The sequence below is a fragment of the Scyliorhinus torazame genome, chromosome 9 (assembly GCF_047496885.1).
Source record: "Scyliorhinus torazame isolate Kashiwa2021f chromosome 9, sScyTor2.1, whole genome shotgun sequence".
Taxonomy (NCBI): domain Eukaryota; kingdom Metazoa; phylum Chordata; class Chondrichthyes; order Carcharhiniformes; family Scyliorhinidae; genus Scyliorhinus; species Scyliorhinus torazame.
This window is the reverse complement of record NC_092715.1, coordinates 69,088,466-69,114,879: the sequence shown is the minus strand read 5'-3', so window position 1 is coordinate 69,114,879 and position 26,414 is coordinate 69,088,466. Positions and strand designations below refer to the sequence as shown.

Here is a 26,414-nt window from a genome sequence, read left to right as displayed (position 1 = left end):
TCTGTGGACATCCATTCCAAGGTCCCCACATTCCTTTATACTTCTCATATTAATGAAACATGTAATATACATGTAAAAAGGCAAACATCCTGGGCTGAATTGTTCGCCGACGGGATTCACCGTTTTGCCGGCAGCCGGGGATTTCCCAACAGCGTAGGGCTGCCCCACAATGGGAAACCCCATTGACCAGTCGGCAAAACGGAGAATCCCGACGGCGTGACAGAGAAACCCGCCCCATATTTTTGTCACAATCAGAAAACATTTTCTTACGGAGAGGGTGGCGAACTGCTGAAACTGGTCACCAGCTGGTAGAGGCCAAGACACTGAACTAATTTAAGAACGAGCTAGGTGCTGTACTGGAATGATGGGAGAGTTAGCATTCTGAGATAAAATGGGCCCCAAGGACTTTCTTTGTGCAATTGGTTGCGTGACCAAATTACAACTATGCCTGTGCCATCCTCTTTTAATCGGTGACAATTAAGTATGAACCTTTTAAAAATTCATTTACGGGATGCATGCATCACTGTTAGGTCAGCATTTATCATCCATCCTATTTCTCCTTGAGGCAGTGAGTTGCCTTCTTGAACCGCTGCAGTGCATGTGGCGTAGGTACACTATGCGATTAGGGAGGGAGTTTTAGCATTTTGACCCAGCAAGAGTGAAGGAACGGCGATATATTTTCAATTCAGGATGATGAGTGACTTAAAAGGGGAACTTCTAGATGGTGGTGTTCTCATTTACCTGCTGACCTCGTCCTTCTAGATAGTAGTGGTCATGGGTTTGGAAGATCCTGCCTAAGGAGCCATGTTGAGTTCCGGCAGTGCATCCTGTAGATTGTACACACTGCTGCCACTGTGCATCGGTGATGGAGGGAGTGAATCTTTGTGGAAGGGGTGCCAATCAATTGGGCTGCTTTGCCTGGGATGGTGTTAAGCTCCTGAAGTGTTTTTTGGAGCCGCACTCATCCAGGCAAGTGGAGAATATTCCATCACACTCCTGACTTGTACCTCATGTATGGTGGAGAGGATTTGGGGATTCAGGAGGTGAGTTCCTTGCCACAGGATTCCTAGCCTCTGACCTGCTCTTTAAGTCGCAGTATTTTTAAGGCTAGTCCAGTTCAGTTTCTGGTCAATGTTAACCCCCAGGATGTTGATAGTGGGTGTTCAACAATGGGAATGCCTTTGAATGCCTGGTTAGATTCTCTTTTGTTGGAGATGGTCATTGTCTGGCACTTATGTGACATGAATGTTACTTGTCACTTGTCAGCCCAAGCCTGGACTTGCTGCATTTGGACACTGACTGCTTCAGTATCTGAGGAGTTATGAATGGTGCTGAACAATGTGCAAACATTCCCACTTCTGGCCTTATGATGGAAGAAAGGTCATCTACCTGGGAGAGAGCTGTACCTCCTGTTGAAAATGCCTTTTGCATTCCTTCTGCTGCTACGAGCAACCCTGAAACAGCAGCGTGGAAGACACTGAAAGAAGAGAACAATCAATTAGATCGATGCTGGTTGTAAGTGAGAGTTTGTAGTCTCACAGTGACCAATTCTCCCAGCTAAATATGTTTACTTAATTTTAAACTATCTCTTGCAACCATGTCAAGTGACATTATAACACTCCAAGGGTGAGTCCTGGGAGTTTGCTCGGCGTATTGGGGCCATTTCCAATTGAATAGCAACATCAAGATATTAGCAGAATATTTCACTGGAAAAAAAATGCAAATTTAAAAGGTTATGAGAAAAAAACATGATTTTTGTATATAATTCCAGTTGAAGAGTTGCAAAGGTACGGCGAGCTGAATAGGCCCTTCCCATACTGAAAATTCAATGATGTGGAGATGCCGGCGTTGGACTGGGGTGAGCACAGTACGAAGTCTTACAACACCAGGTTAAAGTCCAACATGTTTGTTTCAATGTCACTAGCTTTCGGAGCGCTGCTCCTTCCTCAGGTGAATGCAGAGGTCTGTTCCAGAAACACACATATAGACAAATTCAAAGATGCCAAGCAATGCTAGGAATGCGAGCATTAGCAGGTGATTAAATCTTTACAGATCCAGAGATGGGGTAACCCCAGGTTAAAGAGGTGTGAATTGTATCAATTAGGGCAGCACGGTAGCATGGTGGTTAGCCCAATTGCTTCACAGCTCCAGGGTCCCAGGTTCGATTCCCGGCTTGGGTCACTGTCTGTGCGGAGTCTGCACGTTCTCCCCGTGTCTGCGTGGGTTTCCTCCGGGTGCTCCGGTTTCCTCCCACAGTCCAAAGATGTGCAGGTTAGGTGGATTGGCCATGATAAATTGCCCTTAGTGTCCAAAATTGCCCATAGTGTTGAGTGGGGTTACTGGGTTATGGGGATGAGATGGAGATGTTGACCTTGGGTAGGGTGCTCTTTCCAAGAGCTGGTGCAGACTCGATGGGCCGAATGGCCTCCTTCTGCACTGTAAATTCTATGAAATCTATGAAATTCTATGAAATCAAGCCAGGACAGTTGGTAGGATTTTGCAGGCCAGATGGTGGGGGATGAATGTAATGCGACATGAATCCCAGGTCCCGGTTGAGGCCGCACTCATGTGTGCGGAACTTGGCTATAAGTTTCTGCTCGGCGCAAGGTGTTTACCCAAGGTCAACACCTCCATCTCATCCCCATAACCCAGTAACCCCACTCAACACTAAGGGCAATTTTGGACACTAAGGGCAATTTATCATGGCCAATCCACCTAACCTGCACATCTTTGGACTGTGGGAGGAAACCGGAGCACCCGGAGGAAACCCACGCAGACACGGGGAGAACGTGCAGACTCCGCACAGACAGCGACCCAAGCCAGGAATCGAACCTGGGACCCTGGAGCTGTGAAGCAATTGGGCTAACCACCATGCTACCGTGCAGCCCTAATTGATACAATTCACACCTCTTTAACCTGGGGTTACCCCATCTCTGGATCTGTAAAGATTTAATCACCTGCTAATGCTCGCATTCCAAGCATTGTTTGGCATCTTTGAATTTGTCTATATATGTGTTTCTGGAACAGACCTCTGCATTCACCTGAGGAAGGAGCAGCGCTCCGAAAGCTAGTGACATCGAAACAAACCTGTTGAAAATTCAATGTTAGCAGACACATTATTGGAAAAGTTTTTATGTCAATTTAAAATGTTGATCTTACAGGTGGCATGGTGGTGCAGTGATTGGCACTGCTGCCTCACGGCGTTGAGGACCCGTGTGCAATCCCGGCCCGGGTCACTGTCAATGTGAAGTTTGCGTGGGTCTCACCCCCACAACATGGGGGGGGGGTCACGGTAGCACAGTTGCTTCACAGCTCCAGTGTCCCAGGCTCGATTCTCGGCTTGGGCCACTGTCTGTGCACTTTCTCCCCGTGTCTGCGTGGGTTTCCTCCGGGTGCTCCGGTTTCCTCCCACAGTTCAAAGATGTGCAGGTTAGGTGGATTGGCCATGCTAAATTGCCCTTAGTGTCCAAAAAGGTTGGGGTGCGTGAGGTTACTGGGTTATGGGGATAGGGTGGAGTGTGGGCTTAGGTAGGGTGCTCTTTCCAAGGGCCAGTGCAGACTAGATGGGCTGAATGGCCTACTTCTGCACTGTAAATTCGATGAAACATCTATGAAACCCAAAAAGTTGCGCAGGGTAGGTGGATTGGCCACGTTAAATTGCCCGTTAACTGGGGGAATAAAGAATTGGGTACTCTAAATTTCTAACAAAAGAAATGTTGATCCTCACCACATGATGTGCACTGGGTGAACGGATCCCAATTAGCAGCAGTTCCATCACAAATCGCCTGACTTCCTCTTTGTTATTGGTCAAAACCTTCATACAAAAGAAATCTATAACATCAAAGAACACTCATTATCTAATGTGCATTTAGCAGTGACTTCCAGTATCATCGCATTGAATTGTGGTAGGGAGAAAAATGCTTGGTAAATGGAAGTCACATTTCAAATCGCCTGCAGTGAGTCTTAGGTCAATTTTAAAGATTTTGTTCAATTTCAATGTTCTTCTCATAAAAATAGAAATGCTGTTGTACCGTTCCACAGATAGGTCAGCTTAAATATACCCAGAAAAACTTCAGCCATGCCCAGTATCCCAGACAGTGGGTTATCCACAAATATCACACCTCAAATATAGCAGATGTATTCCAGTATTCATACCGTAATCCTGGATTACTTTACCATTAAGCAAAATCAAAGTCGAGGTACCTTGACCCACTATCAGATTCTGCCATGAGTTTGTATCTAAGCTTTGCTGCAACAGACTGTTCTCCCTTTGTGCTTAAAATTAGATGTAAAATTTCTGTATGGCACCCGAGGAAGATATCACATCACCAATCAGGTAATTAGTCCAGTTCACAAAATAACTGAAGGATCTCGTAAGATCTAGGATGACATCTGATACCTTATACCGTACTTCTAATCACTCGTGCCATTCTCCCCTTCACCCTCTTTCTCCTATTTTCTTCCCACTTTCTTATGTGTTCTCTGAAGAGAAAAGGGAACAACTTGGATTTATACAGTGCCTTTCACAACCACAGGAGATCCCAAAGTGCTTTACGACCATTGAGGTGCTTTGCTAAGAAGTTACTGCCATCATGAAGGAAACACAGCAGGCAATATGGACACAGCAAAATCCCTCAAACAGCAATGTCATATTGACCAGATATGATGTTATATTTTGATGCTGACTGAGGGATAATTATTGACCAGGACATTGGGGATAACCTCCCTATTCTCCTTTGAAGTAGCGGAATGGAATCTTTTACATCCACCTAACGAGCGATGGGCATTTGTTTAAACATCTCATCCAAAATACTTCTGACTGTGCAGCACTCTCAACACTATATTGGAGTGTCAGCCTTGATTGATGTGCCCCACAACCCTCTGACTCAAGAGGTGGAAGTACAAGAGACTTAACAACGACTAACTCAAAGTGGTGGTAACGGATGTATTTTATTATCCACTTGTGCTAACGGTGGTAGGGCAGCACAGTAGCACAAGTGGATAGCACCGTGGCTTCACAGTGGCAGGGTCCCAGGTTCGATTCCCCTCTGGGTCACTGTCTGTGCGGAGTCTGCACATTCTCCCCGTGTCTGAGTGGGTTTCCTCCGGGTGCTCCAATTTCCTCTCACAGTACAAAGACGTGCAGGTTAGATGGATTGGCCATGATAAATTGCCCTTACTGACCAAAAAGGTTAGGAGGGGTTATTGGGTTACGGGGATAGGGTGGAAGTGAGGGCTTAAGTGGGTTGGTGCAGACTCGATGGGCCGAATGGCCTCCTTCTGCACTGTATGTTCGATGTACTTAACCTACCGTTCCTGTGAAGGAGACTTCTGTGACTGATTGATGCCACATTATGGGGACCAGAGCTTTAACACCCTGAAGAAATGTACCTGCACATCCTCTCAAATTTTACAGGGGCTGTGTCTCCTTCATTCCAATTAAAAATCTACAAACCTCACTAAATTGTCAGACTGATCAAGGTCCATTTATTTCCAGTGTCAATCTCAGTTATTCCAGGAAGAGTAACTAGGATCAGCAAGCAGAAAATGGTGAAAAAAGGTTAATGCGTTGCGTATAATGCTTCATCATACTCATTGGGAGAAATTCTCCCACAAAATGACTAAGTGTCATTTTGGGTAGGAATCGTGGGGTGATTACCGCCGTGATCCAGATTGTGTCAGGCGCCAGGGCTCGGGAGCATCACGATCATAAGAACATAAGAACTAGGAGCAGGAGTAGGCCATCTAGCCCCTCGAGCCTGCTCCGCCATTCAATGAGATCATGGCTGATCTTTTGTGGACTCAGCTCCACTTTCCGGCCCGAACACCATAACCCTTAATCCCTTTATTCTTCAAAAAACTATCTATCTTTATCTTAAAAACATTTAATGAAGGAGCCTCTACTGTTTCACTGGGCAAGGAATTCCATAGATTCACAACCCTTTGGGTGAAGAAGTTCCTCCTAAACTCAGTCCTAAATCTACTTCCCCTTATTTTGAGGCTATGCCCCCTAGTTCTGCTTTCACCCGCCAGTGGAAACAACCTGCCCGCATCTATCCTATCTATTCCCTTCATAATCTTATATGTTTCTATAAGATCCCCCCTCATCCTTCTAAATTCCAACGAGTACATTCCCAGTCTACTCAACCTCTCCTCGTAATCCAACCCCTTCAGCTCTGGGATTAACCTAGTGAATCTCCTCTGCACACCCTCCAGTGCCAGTACGTCCTTTCTCAAGTAAGGAGACCAAAACTGAACACAATACTCCAGGTGTGGCCTCACTAACACCTTATACAATTGCAGCATAACCTCCCTAGTCTTAAACTCCATCCCTCTAGCAATGAAGGACAAAATTCCATTTGCCTTCTTAATCACCTGTTGCACCTGAAAACCAACTTTCTGCGACTCATGCACTAGCACACCCAGATCTCTCTGCACAGCAGCATGTTTTAATTTTTTATCATTTAAATAATAATCCCTTTTGCCGTTATTCTTACCAAAATGGATAACCTCACATTTGTCAACATTGTATTCCATCTGCCAGACCCTAGCCCATTCACTTAGCCTGTCCAAATCCCTCTGCAGACTTCCAGTATCCTCTGCACCTTTTGCGTTACCACTTATCTTAGTGTTGTCTGCAAACTTGGACACATTGCCCTTGGTCCCCAACTCCAAATCATCTATGTAAATTGTGAACAGTTGTGGGCCCAACACTGATCCCTGAGGGACACCACTAGCTACTGATTGCCAACCAGAGAAACACCCATTAATCCCCACTCTTTGCTTTCTATTAATTAACCAATCCTCTATCCATGCTACTACTTTCCCCTTAATGCCATGCATCTTTATCTTATGCAACAACCTTTTGTGTGGCACCTTGTCAAAGGCTTTCTGGAAATCCAGATATACCACATCCATTGGCTCCCCGTTGTCTACCGCACTGTTAATGTCCTAAAAAAATTCCACTAAATTAGTTAGGCACGACCTGCCCTTTATGAACCCATGCTGCGTCTGTCCAATGGGACAATTTCCATCCAGATGCCTCGCTATTTCTTCCTTGATGATAGATTCCAGCATCTTCCCTACTACCGAAGTTAAGCTCACTGGCCTATAATTACCCACTTTCTGCCTACCTCCTTTTTTAAACAGTGGTGTCACGTTTGCTAATTTCCAATCCGCCGGGACCACCCCAGAGTCTAGTGAATTTTGGTAAATTATCACTAGTGCATTTGCAATTTACCTAGCCATCTCTTATAGCACTCTGGGATGCATTCCATCAGGGCCAGGAGACTTGTCTACCTTTAGCCCCATTAGCTTGCCCATCACTACCTCCTTGGTGATATCAATCCTCTCAAGGTCCTCACCTGTCATAGCCTCATTTCCATCAGTCACTGGCATGTTACTTGTGTCTTCCACTGTGAAGACCGACCCAAAAAACCTGTTTAGTTCCTCAGCCATTTCCTCATCTCCCATTATTAAATCTCCCTTCTCATCCTCTAAAGGACCAATATTTACCTTAGCCACTCTTTTTTGTTTTATGTATTTGTAGAAACTTTTACTATCTATTTTTATATTCTGAGCAAGTTTACTCTCATAATCTATCTTACTCTTCTTTATAGCTTTTTTAGTAGCTTTCTGTTGTCCCCTAAAGATTTCCCAGTCCTCTAGTCTCCCACTGATCTTTGCTACTTTGTATGTTTTTTCCTTCAATTTGATACTCTCCCTTATTTCCTCTTTTTACCGTCCTTCCTTTTTGTTGGTATAAACCTTTGCTGGGCACCGTGAAAAATCACTTGGAAGGTTCTCCACTGTTCCTCAACTGTTTCACCATAAAGTCTTTGCTCCCAGTCTACCTTAGCTAGTTCTTCTCTCATCCCATTGTAATCTCCTTTGTTTAAGCACAAAACACTAGTGCTTGATTTTACCTTCTCACCCTCCATCTGTATTTTAAATTCCACCATATTGTGATCGCTCCTTCCGAGAGGATCCCTAACTATGAGATCCTGAATCAATCCTGTCTCATTACACAGGACCAGATCTAGGACCGCTTGTTCCCTCGTAGGTTCCATTACATACTGTTCGAGGAAACTATCGCGGATACATTCTATAAACTCCTCCTCAAGGCTGCCTTGACCGACCTGGTTAAACCAATCAACATGTAGATTAAAATCCCCCATGATAACTGCTGTACCATTTCTACATGCATCTGTTATTTCTTTGTTTATTGCCTGCCCCACCATAATGTTACTATTTGGTGGCCTATAGATTACTCCTATCAGTGACTTTTTCGCCTTACTATTCCTGATTTCCACCCAAATGGATTCAACCTTATCCTCCATAGCACCGATGTCATCCCTTACTGTTGCCCGGATGTCATCCTTAAATAACAGAGCTACACGCCTCCCTTACCATCCACTCTGTCCTTCCGAAAAGTTTGATACCCTCGGATATTTAACTCCCAGTCGTGACCATCCTTTAACCATGTTTCAGTAATGGCCACTAAATCATAGTCATTCACGATGATTTGCGCCATCAACTCATTTACCTTATTCCGAATACTACGAGCATTCAGGTAAAGTACACTTATGTTGGCTTTTTTACCTCTGTTCTGAATCTTAACACCTCGATCAGTAACCTCTCCTAAGTTATATTTCCTCTTAACCTTTCTCCTAATTTTCCTTGTCGTTGAACCCACATCTTCCTGTAACAACCTGCCGCATCGCTTACCATTAATGTTTTCACTTCCCGTTTTATTTCTTTTAGTATTCCTGGTCCTATTCACTGAGCTCCCCTCAGTCACTGTACCTTGTACTGTCACCCTTTTTGATTTTTGACTATGGCTTCTCTGCCTTACACTTTCCCCCTTACTGCCTTTTATTTCTGTCCCTGTTTTACTACCTTCCAACTTCCTGCATCGGTTCCCATCCCCCTGCCACATTAGTTTAAACTCTCCCCAACAGCTCTAGCAAACACCATCGGTTCCAGTCCTGCCCAGGTGCAGACCGTCCGGTTTGTACTGGTCCCACCTCCCCCAGAATCGGTTCCAATGTCCCAGGAATTTGAATCCCTCCCTCTTGCACCATCTCTCGAGCCACATATTCATCCTCTCTATCTGACATTCCTACTCTGACTAGCTCGTGGCACTGGTAGCAATCCTGAGATTACTACCCTTGAGGTCCTACTTTTTAGTTTAACTCCTAGCTCCCTAAATTCAGCTTGTAGGACCTCGTCCCGTTTTTTACCTATATCGTTGGTGCCTATGTGCACCACGACAGCTGGCTGTTCACCCTCCCCCCCCAGAATGTCCTGCAGCCGCTCCGAGACATCCTTGACCCTTGTACCAGGGAGGCAACATACCATCCTGGAGTCTCGATTTCGTCCGCAGAACCGCCTGTCTATTCCCCTTACAATTGAGTCCCCTATCACTATAGCCCTGCCATTCTTCTTCCTGCCCAGCTGCGCAGCAGAGCCAGCCACGGTGCCATGAACCTGGCTGCTGCCGCCTTCCCCTGGTGAGCCATCTCCCTCAACAGTATCCAAAGCGGTATATCTGTTTTGCAGGGAGATGACCGCAGAGGACACCTGCACTGCCTTCCTACTCTTGCTCTGTCTTTTGGTCACCCATTTACTATCTCCCTCAGTACCTTTCACCTGCGGTGTGACCAACTCGCTAAACGTGCTATCCACGACGTCCTCAGCATCGCGGACGCTCCAAAGTGAGTCCATCCGCAGCTCCAGAGCCGTCAAGCGGTCTAACAGGAGCTGCAACTGGACACACTTCATGCACATGAAGGAGCCAGGGACAGTGGACGTGTCCCTGAGCTCCCACATCGCACACGAGGAGCATGACACGAGATCAGTTAGGCGACTGGCTCAAAACTCATTTTTAGATATCCCTGGTGTCCTGGCTAATATTTGTCTTTTATGAACATCACAAAAAAAAACATTTGGTCATTATTACATTGCTGTTGGTAGGAATTTGCTGTGTGCAATTTGGCTGCTGTGTTCCGTACATTCAACTGTGACTGCACTGTAGTCACTGACTGTAAAGCACTTTGGAACATTGCGAGTTTGTGAAAGGTGTTATATAAAATATAATTATGTAAACAGTAATTCAGGACAGAATTAATAGTCACATGGACAAATGCAGGTTAATTAAGTACAGCCAGCACGGATTTCTTAAGGGGAAATCGTGTTTGAGTAACTTATTGGAGTTTTTGAAGAGGTAGCAAAGAGGATTGATAAAAATAATCTTCATTGTCACAAGGAGGTTTACATTAACACTGCAAGGAAGTTACGGTGAAAAGGCCCTAGTCGCCACATTCTGGCACCTGTTCGGGTGCACAGAGGGAGAACTTAGAATGTCCAAATTACCTAAAGTCTTTCGGGACTTGTGGGAGGAAGCCAAAGCACCCGGAGGAAACCCATGAGAACACAGAGTCACCACACAGACAGTGACCCAAGCCGGGAATCGAACATGGGACCCTGGAGCTGTGAAGCAACAGTGCTAATCATTGCACTACCGTGCCACCCAGGACTTTGCTCCATGTGAAGCAACAGTGCTACCCACTGTGCGCCCTCTAACCTGCCAGGACTGTTCCAGTACCTCCAGAAGTTTGGAAGATGACAACCACCGCATCCACAATTTCCATGGCCACCTCCAGAACCCGATTAGCTCCTCTCCCCCCCCCCCCCCCCCGGGTCCTCCCAACCCCCAACTATCGAACACACGAGACCCTCCTCCCCCCAGTTCTAGCATTGGAACCTTACCGAAACCAACATTCCATCATTCTCTCAGCTCCGACATTTCCCAATATCGTTCCCGCCATCCCATTCAAAACACCTCATTACAGAGCAGAAGATAAATTTCGTTCATGGTTTTCACCAGCGAAGTGTGAGAAATAATATTGAAAGAAATAAACGTCGCTCCACAGGATGACCCTGAACATCCGGTTTGTGAGCGCCGCTTCAACTGGTCACCTCTTGACTCCTTGACGCCTCGTTGTTATTTTTCCAGTCGCCTCTTGTGCCATGCGACGCTCTTTGGTTTCCTCTTTTAACAACATGGCGGCTTAGTGAGTCGGGCCTTCAGGACTTCCCGAGACATCGAGAAATAAAATCCGGGATCAGCAACACCGTTCTTGTGTTAGAGAGGGACAGAGAGCTGCAAGATGGTGAGTGAAAGCCTGAGAACCCCACAGTGCGCAGGATGTGGGAGATTTACACGCGGAGTCAGCCCGGTAAAGAGGCGTCTCTCCGTCTCTTCCCCCCCCCCCCCCCAGTCTCTATCCCCCCCCCCCCCAGTCTCTATCCCCCCCCCCCAGTCTCTATCCCCCCCCCCCCAGTCTCTATCCCCCCCCCCAGTCTCTATCCCCCCCCCCAGTCTCTAACCCCCCCCCCCAGTCTCTATCCCCCCCCAGTCTCTATCCCCCCCCCCCAGTCTCTATCCCCCCCCCCCCAGTCTCTATCCCCCCCCCCCAGTCTCTATCCCCCCCCCAGTCTCTATCCCCCCCCCCCAGTCTCTATCCCCCCCCCCAGTCTCTATCCCCCCCCCCAGTCTCTATCCCCCCCCCCCAGTCTCTAACCCCCCCCCCCCAGTCTCTATCCCCCCCCCAGTCTCTATCCCCCCCCCAGTCTCTATCCCCCCCCCCCAGTCTCTATCCCCCCCCCAGTCTCTATCCCCCCCCCCAGTCTCTATCCCCCCCCCAGTCTCTATCCCCCCCCCCAGTCTCTATCCCCCCCCCCAGTCTCTATCCCCCCCCCCAGTCTCTATCCCCCCCCCCAGTCTCTATCCCCCCCCCAGTCTCTATCCCCCCCCCAGTCTCTATCCCCCCCCCAGTCTCTATCCCCCCCCCAGTCTCTATCCCCCCCCAGTCTCTATCCCCCCCCAGTCTCTATCCCCCCCCCCAGTCTCTATCCCCCCCCCCAGTCTCTATCCCCCCCCCCAGTCTCTATCCCCCCCCCCAGTCTCTATCCCCCCCCCCAGTCTCTATCCCCCCCCCCAGTCTCTATCCCCCCCCCCAGTCTCTATCCCCCCCCCCAGTCTCTATCCCCCCCCCCAGTCTCTATCCCCCCCCCCAGTCTCTATCCCCCCCCCCAGTCTCTATCCCCCCCCCCAGTCTCTATCCCCCCCCCCAGTCTCTATCCCCCCCCCCCAGTCTCTATCCCCCCCCCCCAGTCTCTATCCCCCCCCCCAGTCTCTATCCCCCCCCCCAGTCTCTATCCCCCCCCCCCAGTCTCTATCCCCCCCCCCCAGTCTCTATCCCCCCCCCCCAGTCTCTATCCCCCCCCCCAGTCTCTATCCCCCCCCAGTCTCTATCCCCCCCCAGTCTCTATCCCCCCCCAGTCTCTATCCCCCCCCAGTCTCTATCCCCCCCCAGTCTCTATCCCCCCCCCAGTCTCTATCCCCCCCCCAGTCTCTATCCCCCCCCCAGTCTCTATCCCCCCCCCCAGTCTCTATCCCCCCCCCAGTCTCTATCCCCCCCCCAGTCTCTATCCCCCCCCCAGTCTCTATCCCCCCCCCAGTCTCTATCCCCCCCCCAGTCTCTATCCCCCCCCCAGTCTCTATCCCCCCCCCAGTCTCTATCCCCCCCCCAGTCTCTATCCCCCCCCCAGTCTCTATCCCCCCCCCAGTCTCTATCCCCCCCCAGTCTCTATCCCCCCCCAGTCTCTATCCCCCCCCCCAGTCTCTATCCCCCCCCCCAGTCTCTATCCCCCCCCCCAGTCTCTATCCCCCCCCCCAGTCTCTATCCCCCCCCCCAGTCTCTATCCCCCCCCCCAGTCTCTATCCCCCCCCCCAGTCTCTATCCCCCCCCCCAGTCTCTATCCCCCCCCCCAGTCTCTATCCCCCCCCCAGTCTCTATCCCCCCCCCAGTCTCTATCCCCCCCCCCCAGTCTCTATCCCCTCGCGTCTCTATTCCCCCCCGCCCCCACCGTCGCGTCTCCCACATTGCTCCAATTTCACAAACATTTTCCCTGAAGGAGCAGTCTTTTTGCTGAGTGTATAATAAATATGTTCTTACTACTTCCGATTTAACACAGCCACAGAACGAATATATTGAATTACATCGTAAGCGATATGGCTATCGCCTGGACTACCATGAGAAGAAAAGGAAGAAGGAGAGCCGTGAAGCGCATGAGCGCTCTCACAAAGCCAAGAAGATGATCGGTCTGAAAGCCAAATTGTACCACAAACAGCGCCATTCAGAAAAAATACAGATGAAGAAGACGTAAGTGTCACTCTTAAACTACCTGCATCTTCTCTTCCAAATTTGGATTTGGACATTATTAATATCTTGCTTCCTTTCTCCAAATTGTAGAATTTGCCCAAGTGTTGTGTGTCATGAATGTCCATAGAAATTCTATGATTTAGTCTTAGTCACAGATGATTGATCATATCGGATAAAGTTGGAGCAAAACAAGCACTTCTAATCAATGTTTTCTAAAAAATAAGCAATGTAATTTTGAAGAAATCTTTGCTTTCTTTCGAAGTGGTAGAAGCAAACTTGGTTCTTAATTTTATCAATGTAATTGTGTGGGTTCGTGCATTAAAACAATAGTGTAAAATCATTTACTTAATATTGGTAAATGAGATTTTATGAACAAAATGTGCGCAAGTTGTAAGAGGAAATAATATCAGAAAATGTTGATAAAGACTCAGGAGGTTTGGCAGCATCTGAGTAAGGAGGGAAACCATGTTAATGTTTCAGGTTTGTGACCTTTCCTGAGACCTGGGAGACGTTAGAGATGTAAATGGATTTTGGGTAATGCAAAGTGTTTTTTTTAAAGAGTACCCAATAATTTTTTTCCAATTAAGTGGCAATGTGGCATGGTCAATCCATGTAGACATGGGGACAGTGACCCAGGGCCGGGTTCGAACCCGAGCTCTCAGCGCCTTCGGCAGCAGTGCTAACCACTGTGCCACCATGCCACTCTGGGTAATGCAAAGTTGGCAGCAAACTGCTCTAGGCAGTATTCTTCCTCCATCACCGTTGGTCTTTTGACCCTGGAAGACTAATTTTTCTGTTATATAAAGGGAAAATACTGCAGATGCTGGAAATCTGAAATCAAAAACCGTGTTGAAAGAAACGCAGCTGGTCTGGCCGCATCTGTGGAGAGAGAAATAGTATTAACTTTTCAAGACCGCATGGCACTTCATAGCTGAAGAAGGGATAAAAATTTGATAGATTATATAGTTGGTGTGTGTGTGTGGGGGGGGGAGGGGGGAGAGAATCATTCAACCGTACCTTGTCTTCCACTCTATCACAGACCTTCCTTTTGTTCTTGTCTCACCCATCTCTTGCACAAAACTGATTACATCTCTAATTTTTCCCAGGTATGATGAAAGGTCACAGGCTGGAAACGCTCACTCCGTTTCTCTGTTTACACAGATGCTGCCTGACCTGCTGAGTTTATTCCAGCATTTTCTGTTTTTATTTCCAATTTCCAGCATCCGTTTGTGCTTTTCAAAGGTTATAAGCGATTTGATCAACCTGAGACTGGCAGGGAGGCAGGATCGGCAGAAAGAATATGGGGTTTGTAGTGGGACTGACTGAAGATAATGTCTTTGGTTTTGCCAGTATTTAACCAAAAGAATGGTTGTATGTAATGGAACCTACGAGGGAAAAAGCGGTCCTAGATCTGGTCCTGTGTAATGAGACAGGATTGATTAATGATCTCATAGTTAGGGATCCTCTCGGAAGGAGCGATCACAATATGGTGGAATTTAAAATACAGATGGAGGGTGAGAAGGTAAAATCAAACACTAGTGTTTTGTTCCTAAGCAAAGGAGATTACAATGCGATGAGAGAAGAGCTAGCTAGACTGGGAGCAAAGACTTTATGGTGGAACAGTGGAGAACCTTCCAAGCGATTTTTCACAGTGTTCAGCATAGATTTATACCAACAAAAAGGAAGGACGGTAGAAAGAGGGAAAATCGGCCGTGGATATCTAAGGAAATAAGAGAGAGTATCAAATTGAAGGAAAAAGCAAACAAAGTGGCAAAGATTAGTGGGAGACTAGAGGATTGGGAAATCTTTAGGGGGCAACAGAAAGCTACTATAAAAGCTATAAAGAAGAGTAAGATAGATTGAGAGTAAACGTGCTCAGAATATAAAAACAGATAGTAAAAGTTTCTACAAATATATAAAACAAAAAAGAGTTGCTAAGGTAAATATTGGTCCTTTAGAGGATGAGAAGGGAGATTTAATAATGGGAGATGAGGAAATGGCTGAGGAACTGAACAGGTTTTTTGGGTCGGTCTTCACAGCGGAAGACACAAATAACATGCCAGTGACTGATAGAAATGAGGCTATGATAGGTGAGGACCTTGAGATGATTGTTGTCACTAAAGAGGTAGTGATGGGCAAGCTAATGGGGCCAAAGGTAGACAAGTCTCCTGGCCCTGATGAAATGCATCTGAGTGCTAAAAGATGGCTAGGTAAATTGCAAATGCACTAGTGATAATTTACCAAAATTCACTAGACTCTGGGGTGGTCCCGGCGGATTGGAAATTAGCAAACGTGACACCACTGTTTAAGAAAGGAGGTAGGCAGAAAGTGGGTAATTATAGGCCAGTGAGCTTACCTTTGGTAGTAGGGAAGATGCTGGAATCTATCATCAAGGAAGAAATAGCGAGGCATCTGGATAGAAATTGTCCCATTGGACAGACGCAGCATGGGTTCATAAAGGGCAGGTCGTGCCTAACTAATTTAGTGGAATTTTTGGGGGACATTACCAGAGCGGTAGATAACAGGGAGCCAATGGATGTGGTATATCTGGATTTCCAGAAAGCCTTTGCCAAGGTACCACATAAAAGGTTGCTGCATCAGATAAAGATGCATGGCATTAAGGGGAAAGTAGTAGCATGGATAGAGGATTGGTTAATTAATAGAAAGCAAAGAGTGGGGATTAATGGATGTTTCTCTGGTTGGCAATCAGTAGCTCGTGGTGTCCCTCAGGTAACAGTGTTGGGCCCACAATTTACATAGTTGGGGACCAAGGGCAATGTGTCCAAGTTTGCAGACGACACTAAGATGAGTGGTAAAGCAAAAAGTGCAGAGGATACTGGAAGACTGCAGAGGGATTTGCATAGGTTAAGTGAATGGGCTCGGGTCTGGCAGATGGAATACAATGTTGACAAATGTGAGGTTATCCATTTTGGTAGGAATAACAACAAAAGGGATTATTATTTAGATGACAAAATATGAAAACATGCTGCTGTGCAGAGACCTGGGTGTGCTAGTGCATGAGTCGCAAAAAGTTGGTTTACAGGTGCAACAGGTGATTAAGAAGGCAAATGGAATTTTGTCCTTCATTGCTAGAGGGATGGAGTTTAAGACTAGGGAGGTTATGCTGCAATTGTATAAGGTGTTAGTGAGGCCACACCTGGAGTATTGTGTTCAGTTTTGACCTCCTTACCTGAGAAAGGACGTACTGGCGCTGGAGGGTGTGCAGAGGAGATTCACTAGGTTAATCCCAGAGCTGAAGGGGTTGGATTACGAGGAGAGGTTGAGTAGACTGGGACTGTACTCGTTGGAATTTAGAAGGATGAGGGGGGATCTTCTAGAAACATAATATTATGAAGGGAATAGATAGGATAGATGCGGGCAGGTTGTTTCCACTGGCGGGTGAAAGCAGAACTAGGGGGCATAGCCTCAAAATAAGGGGAAGTAGATTTAGGACTGAGTTTAGGAGGAACTTCTTCACCCAAAAGGTTGTGAATCTATGGAATTCCTTGCCCAGTGAAGCCGTTGAGGCTCCTTCATTAAATGGTTTTAAGATAAAGATAGTTTTTTGAAGAATAAAAGGATTAAGGGTTATGGTGTTCGGGCCAGAAAGTGGAGCTGAGCGCACAAAAGATCAGCCATGATCTCATTGAATGGCGGAGCAGGCTCGAGGGGCCAGATGGCCTACTCCTGCTCCTAGTTCTTATGTAACTGCAGTTTGTTTGAGACTAAATATCGAGCAAAGTGGTGATATGTTTGAAACGTACAAGATTCTGAAGGGGATTGATGAAGTAGATACTGAGATTGTTTCCCTTGGCTGGGGAATCTAGAACACTGGCATGGTCTCTGGATAAAGGGTAGATCGTTTGGGACTGAGATGATGAAACGCTTCACTTAGAGTTCTGAATCTTTGGAATTCTTTACCCCAGGAGGTTGTGATTACTCCATCCTTGGATATATTTAAGGCTGAGATAAACAAATTTCTGTTGTCTCAGTGACTCTAGGGATATTGTGAGAAGGCAGGCAAAGATCATCCATGCTGGTATTGAATGGAGGAGCAGGCTCAATAGTCCGTATAGTGTATTCCTGCTGCTATTTCTTTTTTGAAAAGTCTCACCGAAACAGAAAGGTCAGGGAGTGTGGAAAAGGTCATGTTGGATCTCATCCGCATAAATCTGGATGCTGATCCCATATCGGTGGAGGGAATGTAGTGAGTGGAGAATGGAGATGGGAATTCCAATGAAATAGTATGAGGGAGAAGAGGCTGGAGGTGCTGCAGCTACAATTAAATAAGAATCCAGAGAGGATAGTTCCCCTGAGCTGCACAGTGGAGGAATGGAGTTGGAGGAAGGTAGCTTCCTATCCTTGGGTTTAAATGGATGACTTTAGGAACAGAAAACCCCAAAGAAATTCAGTTGAACCATAACGTCTAAATGTTTAAGAAAAGCACACAACACTGCGAATGTTGGATATCTGAAAGAGAAACAAAGTGCTGGAAAATCTCAGCAGGTTTTCTTTTTACTGGGTATGGATGTTGCTAGCGAAGACACCATTTATTGTCCACCCCTAATTACCCTTGAGAAGGTGGTGGTGAGCCGCTGCCTTGAATCGCTGTAGTCCACATGGTAAGGTTACTCCATGCTGTTCGGAAGGGAGTTCCAGGATTTTGATCAAACAACAATATAGCTCCAAGTCCAAGCAGGTGTGGGATTTTTCGAACGTCCAGGTGATGGCATTTCCACCTGATCAGCTAAGGATGGCAGATTTCATTTCCGAAAGGACATTAGGGAAACCAGTGGGTTTTTACAACAATCGCCATTACCAAAGATCACTATTACTGAGACTAGCTTTATATTCCAGATTTATTAATTGAATTCCAATTGCACCAGCTGCTGTGATGGATTTGAACCCGTGTCCCCCAGAGCATTAGCCTGGATCTTTGGATTACTGGTCCGATGACATTACCTCACCATTGTCTGGAGAGTGAAACGGGTTTTACTCTTCAATGTGGCTCGTCTTCGGAACTGAAGATTATAGCTAGCTGTTGGTTGTCTGTTAAATGAATGTGTAAAGGTCACTTTTACTCTAAAGGAGTTTGGTACTCTAACCAACATTCCTTTCTCAGCTGATCTTTAGCTTCAACTCCACTTTCGTGCCTGCTCCCTGGACCCTTTGACCCTGAGACTAAAAATCTGTCCTTTTCAACCGTAAATCTATTTAATGGTGGAAAAAAAGTGTAAAGAAAAGATGCTGGTTTGGGAGTGTTAGTCAAAAACTTGGCAACCGGGTAACGTTATAATAAGGATTTGCAGGAGGAGGGTCTTCTGGATAAGGTGAAGCCCAAGTGAGAAAACGCATGACGGCCAGTGCTGGGCCTGGGTGGGGGGGTGAGAGAGCATGGATGTGGAAGGTGATAACCGATTGAAGTAATGATGATATCAAGATCGGAAATGGAGCGGAACTTTACAAGGATCGGGGGGTTCTTTTGGGTCATTTACGAAGAAGTAGATGACAGTCATCTTTATGAGTTGGACAGTGTCTGAAGAGAGTGCAGTTTATTTTTTATTTTTTGTTAATAAATTTAGAATATCCAATTCATTTTTTCCAATTAAGGGGCAATTTAGCATGGCTAATCCACCTATCCTGCACATCTTTTGGGTTGTGGGGGCGAAACCCACGCAAACACAGGGAGAATGTGTAAACTCCACAGGGACAGTGACCCAGAGACGGGATTGAACCTGGGACCTCGGCGCCATGAGGCAACCGTGCTAACCACTTGCGCCACCGTGCTGCCCGATGAGAGTGCAGTTTATTCTATGAGGGTGTGGAAGGGACATTGGATAGGGCATGCTAATGAGAATGAGGTTAAGGGAACAGGAGGTTTATCCCATGGGTAAGAAAGGAAAGACACTACAGAAAGATCCGGTTCAGGACAAGGAAACCTTTATTAGGAATGTGCTAACCGGGCATTTAGAAAATCATAATGTGACTAATCAGAGGCAGCATGGATTTATGAAAGGGGAATTGTGTTTTCTGAATCTGTTGAGATTTTTGAGGATGTAAAAAGTTGAATGGTTATAGGGGTCTTAATGAATGTAGTGAGTCTGAAGTTTCAAAAGCATTCAATAAGGTGCTGCACAAGGTTAATGCAAAAAATTAGGACTCACTGAATTGGGAGGGTTATAGCGTGGATTTAGGATTTGCTAATGGGCTGAAAGGAGAAATAAATATGTTGGCACGCTGTAACCAGCAGACTATCGCATGGAGTAGCACTTGGTTTTCATGGCCCCAGATATTCCAGTCTGGATTATCTGAGACCATACGTTCTGCCTCAAGATGCATTTGGTAGTCCAGGCGCACTGACTTCCACGTGACAAGCAATTAACCTTCTCATGGGACTCTGCAATTGTCTCCGACTCTGAATTAGTGTCGGAGACTTCGGATAGTGGGACCTCACTGGATAGTAACCCAGAAAATGTGTAGAAAATTCCTAATTCCTAAATTTTCTGCATTTAAGAGAAAGTTCATATTGCAGGAAGTGGCTGAGATCTGTGCTTTCACAAATTATATTGGATTTGATGAGTGGTTTGACAACTGAGCGGTTTGACAACTGAGCGGGAGGTCCAACTGTGCTTGATGGTTAAATCTAAATTGCTTGTTTATCAACTTGAAGAATGCTTGGCATAATTATTTTCTTTCCTCCCCTAATTGCCCTGTCTAGTTCTGTAATTCTTTGTGGCCTAGTCTTCTAGAATTTTATTTTAAGAAAAGCATCATTGTGTATTATGTGCACCATTCTTATCGTCATGCTCAGCTGTTTTGTTCCCATTTTTACAGAGGATTCTTAAACTCATGTTGAATAAATTCATCTTTCACTTGAGTAACATATCAATCTTTGATTAGCGAGTGAGTGCCTTGCCGAAAGGATCAGGCAAGAGCATTAACCTCCAAAAGCAGCAAAAAAAACCTTGTAATTTCACTTGAAACAATTATTTCATCTCCCCAGCCTCAAAATGCATGAACAGAGAAACACAAAACAGAAGAATGACGAGAAGACACCAGAAGGAGCTATTCCAGCCTATCTGCTCGACAGAGAAGGCCAATCCCGTGCTAAAGTCCTGTCCAACATGATCAAACAAAAGAGAAAAGAGAAAGCTGTAAGTGAAGGATCTTTTTATTCTTTGACAGCAGACCGTGAATCTTTAGGTCTCTGTTTCTTGGGAGTATCAGTGTGTGCAGATATTTGAGGGAAATATTTGCTTTGAGGTTTCAGCTTTGGTTCATTAGAATCAATCGCACCTTCTGATGGTCGTGGGTCGAAGTACCACTGCAGGGTTTCAACACATAAATTGACACTCCTTCGTACAGTACCAAGACACTGTTACTGTGTCCAAGGCCCACTCTATACTGTCCAAGGCCCTCTATACCCTTTCCAATAGACATAAAATTAAATATTGAAAAGACCGAAGCCATTTTTTTTGTTCCCACTTCAAACTCCGTTCCCTCGTTGCCAACTCCATCCCTCCACTTGGCAAAAGTGTGAGGTTAAGCCTCTGCTAAACCTTGGTGTCACACCTGACCCCGAAATGAGCAGCTTCTAACACTGTCCAATTTTGTCCCAGTCTTAACTAATCTGCTGCTGAAACCCTCATTCCGGAGTGTTTCTTCTAACTTCAACTATTCCAGCACATTAATGGCTGGCCACCCACATTCTACCCTTTGTAAATTGGAGGTTACTCAAAACTCTGCTGCCTGTGTCCTAACTCGCAGATATCATCCCTGTACTTGCTGTATTGAATCCCAGTCAAGCAATGTTTTCATTTTTTAAATGTTTCTGAATCTCTTCATGACCTTACCCCTCCATACCTCTAATCTACAACCCTCCCAGATATCTGCACCTACAATTGCTCCACCTTGGTGGCCATGTCTTCGGTTGCATAGTCCCCAAGCTCTGAAATTCCCCCTCTATACTTTGCTGCCTCTTCCTCATTTAAGACCCCCCTTAAAACCTACCTCTTTGACTAAGCTTTGGACATCTGACCTAATACCACCACATTTGGTTCGGCATCATGTGTTTTATAAGGTTCTTGTGAAGTACCTTCGGATGTTTTATGATCTTACGGTCACTATAAATATAAATTGTTTAGATGAAGCAGAATTTTAATTCCTAATCTGATGTAAATTGTTCTTTGGTAGGGTAAATGGGAAGTACCTTTGCCAAAAGTCCGTGCCCAAGGAGAAACTGAAGTCCTGAAAGTTCTCCGCACAGGTAAACGGAGGAAGAAAGCTTGGAAGAGAATGGTTACTAAAGTCTGCTTTGTCGGAGATGGATTCACTCGGAAACCTCCTAAATATGAAAGGTTCATCAGACCAATGGTGAGATAGAGAGCCTGTCTGGAGGAGAATGTTCTTGCACCTTTTTCATATAAGTAGATTCAGTTAAAGTTTTAATAAGAATAGAGCAAGAATTAATAACGGTTTAAAGCACTGTGGAGGACAGACTAGATAGGAAATAAGGTGGAATAACTCTGAAGCTCCTGGGCGATTGAGAAAGTAGACACAATGGTACAGGATATGTTTTCTTTTGAGACTATCTGGCAGGGAATATTTAATGCAAATGGGAGAAAAGTAATTTTAAAAGTCTGCAATAAACTACCAGATCAAAATCAAACACAGTACTTTGAAAAATTAGGGAAGCAACACAGATTCAACCAACTTGATATTTTTAAAATTAATTGACCAAATGTTGGCGTCACTGGCCTAGGCCAGCATTTATTACCCTTTCCTAATTGAGGGCATTTAAGTGTCAACCAAGAGTCGCATGTAGGCCAGACCAGGTAAGGATTTTATTCCCCATAAGATATTAGTGAACCAGATGGGTTTTTACGACAATTGACAATGGTGTCATGGTCATCATTAGAAATTCCTAATTTCTTTGCGGTTGAATTAAAATTTCACCATCTACCAGGGTGGGATTCGAACCAGGGTCCCCAGAGCATTAGCATAGGTCTCTGAATTATCTGTCCAGTCTTAATTTCAGTACGGAGTTACCTCTCCCTATATATAAACTAGGAACTTCCATGCACTCTAGAATCTGAATTAATGAATAGGAAGAAACCTAGTGTGATTATTATTTTCAACTATAGAATCACTACGGCGCAGAAGGGGGCCATTCAGTCCGACTCTCCAAAAGAGCACCTTCCCTAGCCCCACTCCTGCCCTATCCCTGTTTCCCCATCTAACCATCACATCTTTGGACACTAAGGGGCAATTTAGCATTGCCAATCCACCTAACCGGCACATCTTTGGACTGTGGAAGGAAACCAGAGGAAACCCACCAATCGTGGAAAGAATGTGCAAACAGTGCTAGCCCCCGAGCCTGAAACTCGTGCAGAGAAGGGAGACTAGGCTGATCCCCAATATCAGCAAGCCTAGTACAAGGACAGGTTGAAAAAAATTGGATTCTAAGTTCACAAGATTGATACCTTGATACAAGATAAGTAGAACTAAACCAATTTAAAATCCCAGTTAATATTTCAAGATTAAACACAGTTGCAGGAATGGGGATATTTTGCAAACTGGTAAAAGGCAAGTTTGGAACACATAGGGATGCATTTCTCCCAGTTGATCTTCCAGTTAGGGTTGTGGAGGTCACTTAAAAAAAAACGTGGTAGCTGGATGCTTTGGAAATCACATATTCCTATGAAGGATGACTAATATGGGCCAAATGACCCTTATTTATGTACTTATAGCAATAGTAAATAATTGTTGTTTTGCTATTTTCACGATCAATTGAAAACCGTTTAATCAGTTAAAATAAAAAGTTAGAATGCAATTTCTTGTTTGTGGTCTCTTCTGTGAAAGAAAAGATGACCTGAGTTGTGTAATTATTGTACAGGGTTTGCGTTTTAAGAAGGCCCATGTAACCCATCCAGAGCTCAAGGCCACCTTCTGTTTACCTATACTTGGTGTTAAGAAGAACCCATCATCACCTTTATATACAGCATTAGGTAAGCAAATAAATAAAGTAATTATTCCATAACTGCAGCAAGAACAATTCAAGCCAATTTCTTTCTTTGCCTTATCTTCTAGAGTTTTTTTCACCATCATTCTGTGGTAACAATAATAGTTGTGTGAGCAGACATGCTAATGAAGTGGGTTTAAAATCCAAGGGGGGGAAATGTGGATCCAACCCCTTTCTGCAGGCGGTTCCTCATGTCGCCTCTTGCTGCAATTGTTTTTAACGGTTTCTATTTCTCAAAAGAAAGAATGGTTGAATAGCTATTATTATAAACTGGTATATTTTAAAATAATTTTGCTGTTTCAAAATGTTCTCAATTATTTGGACGTTGAATTAAATTGGATCCAGTATGCCTTGTGTAAAGGTCTACCTGTGAATTGCACATTCAAATACAAAAACACCACCAATTGAAATAATTTTCAAAGACATTTGCATGTTTTATCCATATTCAACTACTATTTATTTTAATTAGATATTCAGTTAAGGCCTATAAAGATTAGGAAAAGAAATGCACATTTTGGATTTAGAACAGAGGCAAGCATCTTAATTCCAGGAAGGTCAGTTGAGTCCTCAAGATCAGAGTCTGAAAGTAACATAAACTATTGTGTCTAGTTTAACAGTTTGCAAGTCATTTCTTAAAGCATTTCTCAAAGCAATCACACATGTTCAGTATTCATTTTCAGGTGGTTGATAGCATGGTTCGGTAGTTCCATGGATGGTTCAGCTGTTTCTTTGGGATGTTAAGAGATTGTCAACATATTTTTTTCTAGGAGTTATTACTAAAGGTACTGTCATTGAAGTGAACGTAAGTGAGCTTGGCTTAGTCACACAAGGCGGCAAAGTAGTCTGGGGTAAGTTATAAGCAAATATTTTGTATTTGAGAACTTAATATTGGAGTGCACTTGAAGCTATTGGGTAGCATTGTTCAAATCCATATAATCCGTACAGTGCAGAAGGAGACCATCCGGCTGATCGGATCTGCACCAACCCACTGAAAGAACCTCTATCTAGGCTCATTCCCTGTAGCCCAGCACACTGATCATGGCCAATCCACCTAACCACATCTCTGGACAGTGGGAGGAAACCAGAGCACTTGGAGGACACAGACATGGGGAGAACGTTCAAACTCCACACACGTCACCCAAAGTCAGAATTGAACCCAGGTCCCTGGCGCTGTGAGGCAGCACTGCTACTGTGCTGCCCTAATAGTTCAACACCCCACTCTGAACAGTAACACAGCCATAAACTGTTCAGAGTGGGGTGGAGCCAGTGCTATGTAAATAGGAGTCTGTAATAACTTCAGGGGATTGGCCTTTTGCTCCTAGAAACATAGAATTTACAGTACAGGAGGTCGTCATTCGGCCCTTGGAAAGAGCACCCTCCTCAAGCCCACACCTCCACCGTATCCCCGGAACCCAACTTAACCTTTTTAGACACTAAGGGCAATTTATCATGGCCAATCCACCTATCCCCCATCTTTGGACTATGGGAGGAAACCGGAGAACCTGGAGGAAACACATGCAGACACTGGGAGAAGGTGCAGACTCCGCACAGACCGTGAACTAGCAGGGAATCGAACTTGGGACCCTGGAGCTGTGACGCAACTGTGCTAACCACTGTGCCGCCCTGTGATTCCAGCCCCAGTGGGTGGTCGGAGCATCACATTTGGAAAAGTGTACATCTTGGATGCAAAAAAACAGCTTGTTTAATGTCTTTTTGTAATCTGAGCCATTTATTGCGTGCTATGCATTCAACTAAATCACTGTGTGCATTCGCTAGAACTAATACTTATTCTCAAACTGATGCGTTTACTCTTTTCCTTTTAGGTAAATATGCACAAGTAACAAATAACCCAGAAAATGATGGCTGCATTAATGCAGTTCTGCTAGTTTAAATCACCAGAGCACAGAACTGTGACATGGATGTTAAACGGACTTGGGGACCTGACCATAGTTGATCTCTGATGCAAGATCCACAAAGAAAAACAGCATTTGTACTTCTGTATGTTATTTATGAATCGGCTTAAAATAATGAAAGCCAAGAGAGAATAAAGAACCATCTTTCAAAATGTTTTTTGTATGTTCTGATTTTTATGATTTATGTGCAGTTAACTGAAGTCAGCAATTTGATCTTGTGGTATGGTCATCCTGCTACACTGATAAGTTTCGACAGTTACGAACAAGAGTCATAAATTCAAGTCCACTCCAGAGCCTGAATACATACGGACATTTGCGTTGTAGTGAAACTGAATCTGCTTGTTCAGGTGGTCTAAAATATCCCATGGCACTGGCACCATTTGAATATCCCTGGCACTACTTGAAGAAAGGCAAGGACTTGTTTACAAAAACTTCTGGAAGCTGGAAATCTGAAAGAATCAGGAAGTCGGGCAACATCACTGGAGTGGGAAACAGAATTAATATTCAAGATTAACGACCCTCTCTTTTGAAAAGATTTTCCCTGATGAAAGGTCATTGACCTGAAACGTTAACTGCTTCACTTGCCACAGGTGCGCCCCGAGTTGAGTACTTCCAGCATTGTTTTTTAGGACGGTCCTCTGGCATTCTGATCAGCATTTATCTCTCGACCCATATTCACCAATAAAAACATATCAGCAAATCACAACTCCTTAACGTTGTGGGATTTGCTGCTGTGTCTTCCCATGCAAGTAACCGAATTTCAAAATTAGTTAATGGACTGAACTATTCGTAGGTCCTGCAGAAGTGATCAAATGCTGTAGACCTCCAGAGTTTTTTGGGTAGGGACATGAGGGATGCATTAAATTTGAAATGAATCGGTTGGATTCTCCTCTTCTAAAATAGCAGGTTTTAACTGCAAATTTTGAGTTGCATATCTTTGAAACTCCAATTTAAGGGTTCTTGACTTGAATTGTAAACAAAGAACCCCAAAACAATTGGTATAAAATTATATCAGAATTTTGAGTTGCTACCCTAGTCAAACTTTCATGTCTAATGCTTTCTATGTTGCCTACCAGTGGCAAATTAATGATTTTTAACATGAATGTTATGAATTGGTAATTGCTGTATTTAGGAGAGGGACCATTCTACAGGAGCACGTTTTGAAGAAAGTACAATCAATGCTTATGTTGACTGATGTCAAAGGGAAGTTACTTTTCCTGGTCGCCTTTTAGTTGCCAGCAAATTAATGTT

The 26,414-nt window shown here is 44.9% G+C and overlaps 2 protein-coding genes across 6 annotated transcripts in view; one reads left to right on the top strand and one right to left on the bottom strand.

Moving 5' to 3' along the window:
* Positions 1-10,953, bottom strand: part of gfm2 (GTP dependent ribosome recycling factor mitochondrial 2) — a 77,701-nt gene extending 66,748 nt beyond the window's left edge. For 3 of the 5 annotated variants that reach the window (XM_072516074.1, XM_072516076.1, XM_072516078.1), the window contains exons 1-3: positions 10,771-10,953; positions 3,728-3,814; positions 1,390-1,477 (exon numbers count right to left, since the gene is read on the bottom strand). In XM_072516074.1, coding sequence (XP_072372175.1) covers positions 1,390-1,477; positions 3,728-3,814; positions 10,771-10,782 — 187 coding nt within the window. In that variant the 5' untranslated portion in view covers positions 10,783-10,953. Of the gene's footprint in view, positions 1-1,389; positions 1,478-3,727; positions 3,832-10,770 lie in introns of all 5 variants that reach the window. The other 2 variants (XM_072516075.1, XM_072516077.1) reach the window with 2 other exon arrangements.
* Positions 10,954-11,012: 59 nt separating this feature from the next.
* On the top strand, positions 11,013-25,315 carry nsa2 (NSA2 ribosome biogenesis homolog (S. cerevisiae)). Its single transcript, XM_072516079.1, has 7 exons — positions 11,013-11,174; positions 13,042-13,229; positions 20,233-20,383; positions 21,423-21,602; positions 23,125-23,236; positions 24,018-24,098; positions 25,074-25,315. Exons 1-7 carry the CDS (start codon positions 11,172-11,174, stop codon positions 25,139-25,141), a joined length of 783 nt encoding a protein of 260 aa, XP_072372180.1. The 5' UTR covers positions 11,013-11,171; the 3' UTR covers positions 25,142-25,315.
* Positions 25,316-26,414: the final 1,099 nt, after the last annotated feature.

Coding starts and splice junctions, on each gene's coding strand:
- nsa2 (XM_072516079.1), top strand. Junction 20,384..21,422: donor AAAAGAGAAAAGAGAAAGCT/GTAAGTGAAGGA, acceptor GTTCTTTGGTAG/GGTAAATGGGAAGTACCTTT. Junction 24,099..25,073: donor AGGCGGCAAAGTAGTCTGGG/GTAAGTTATAAG, acceptor TTTTCCTTTTAG/GTAAATATGCACAAGTAACA.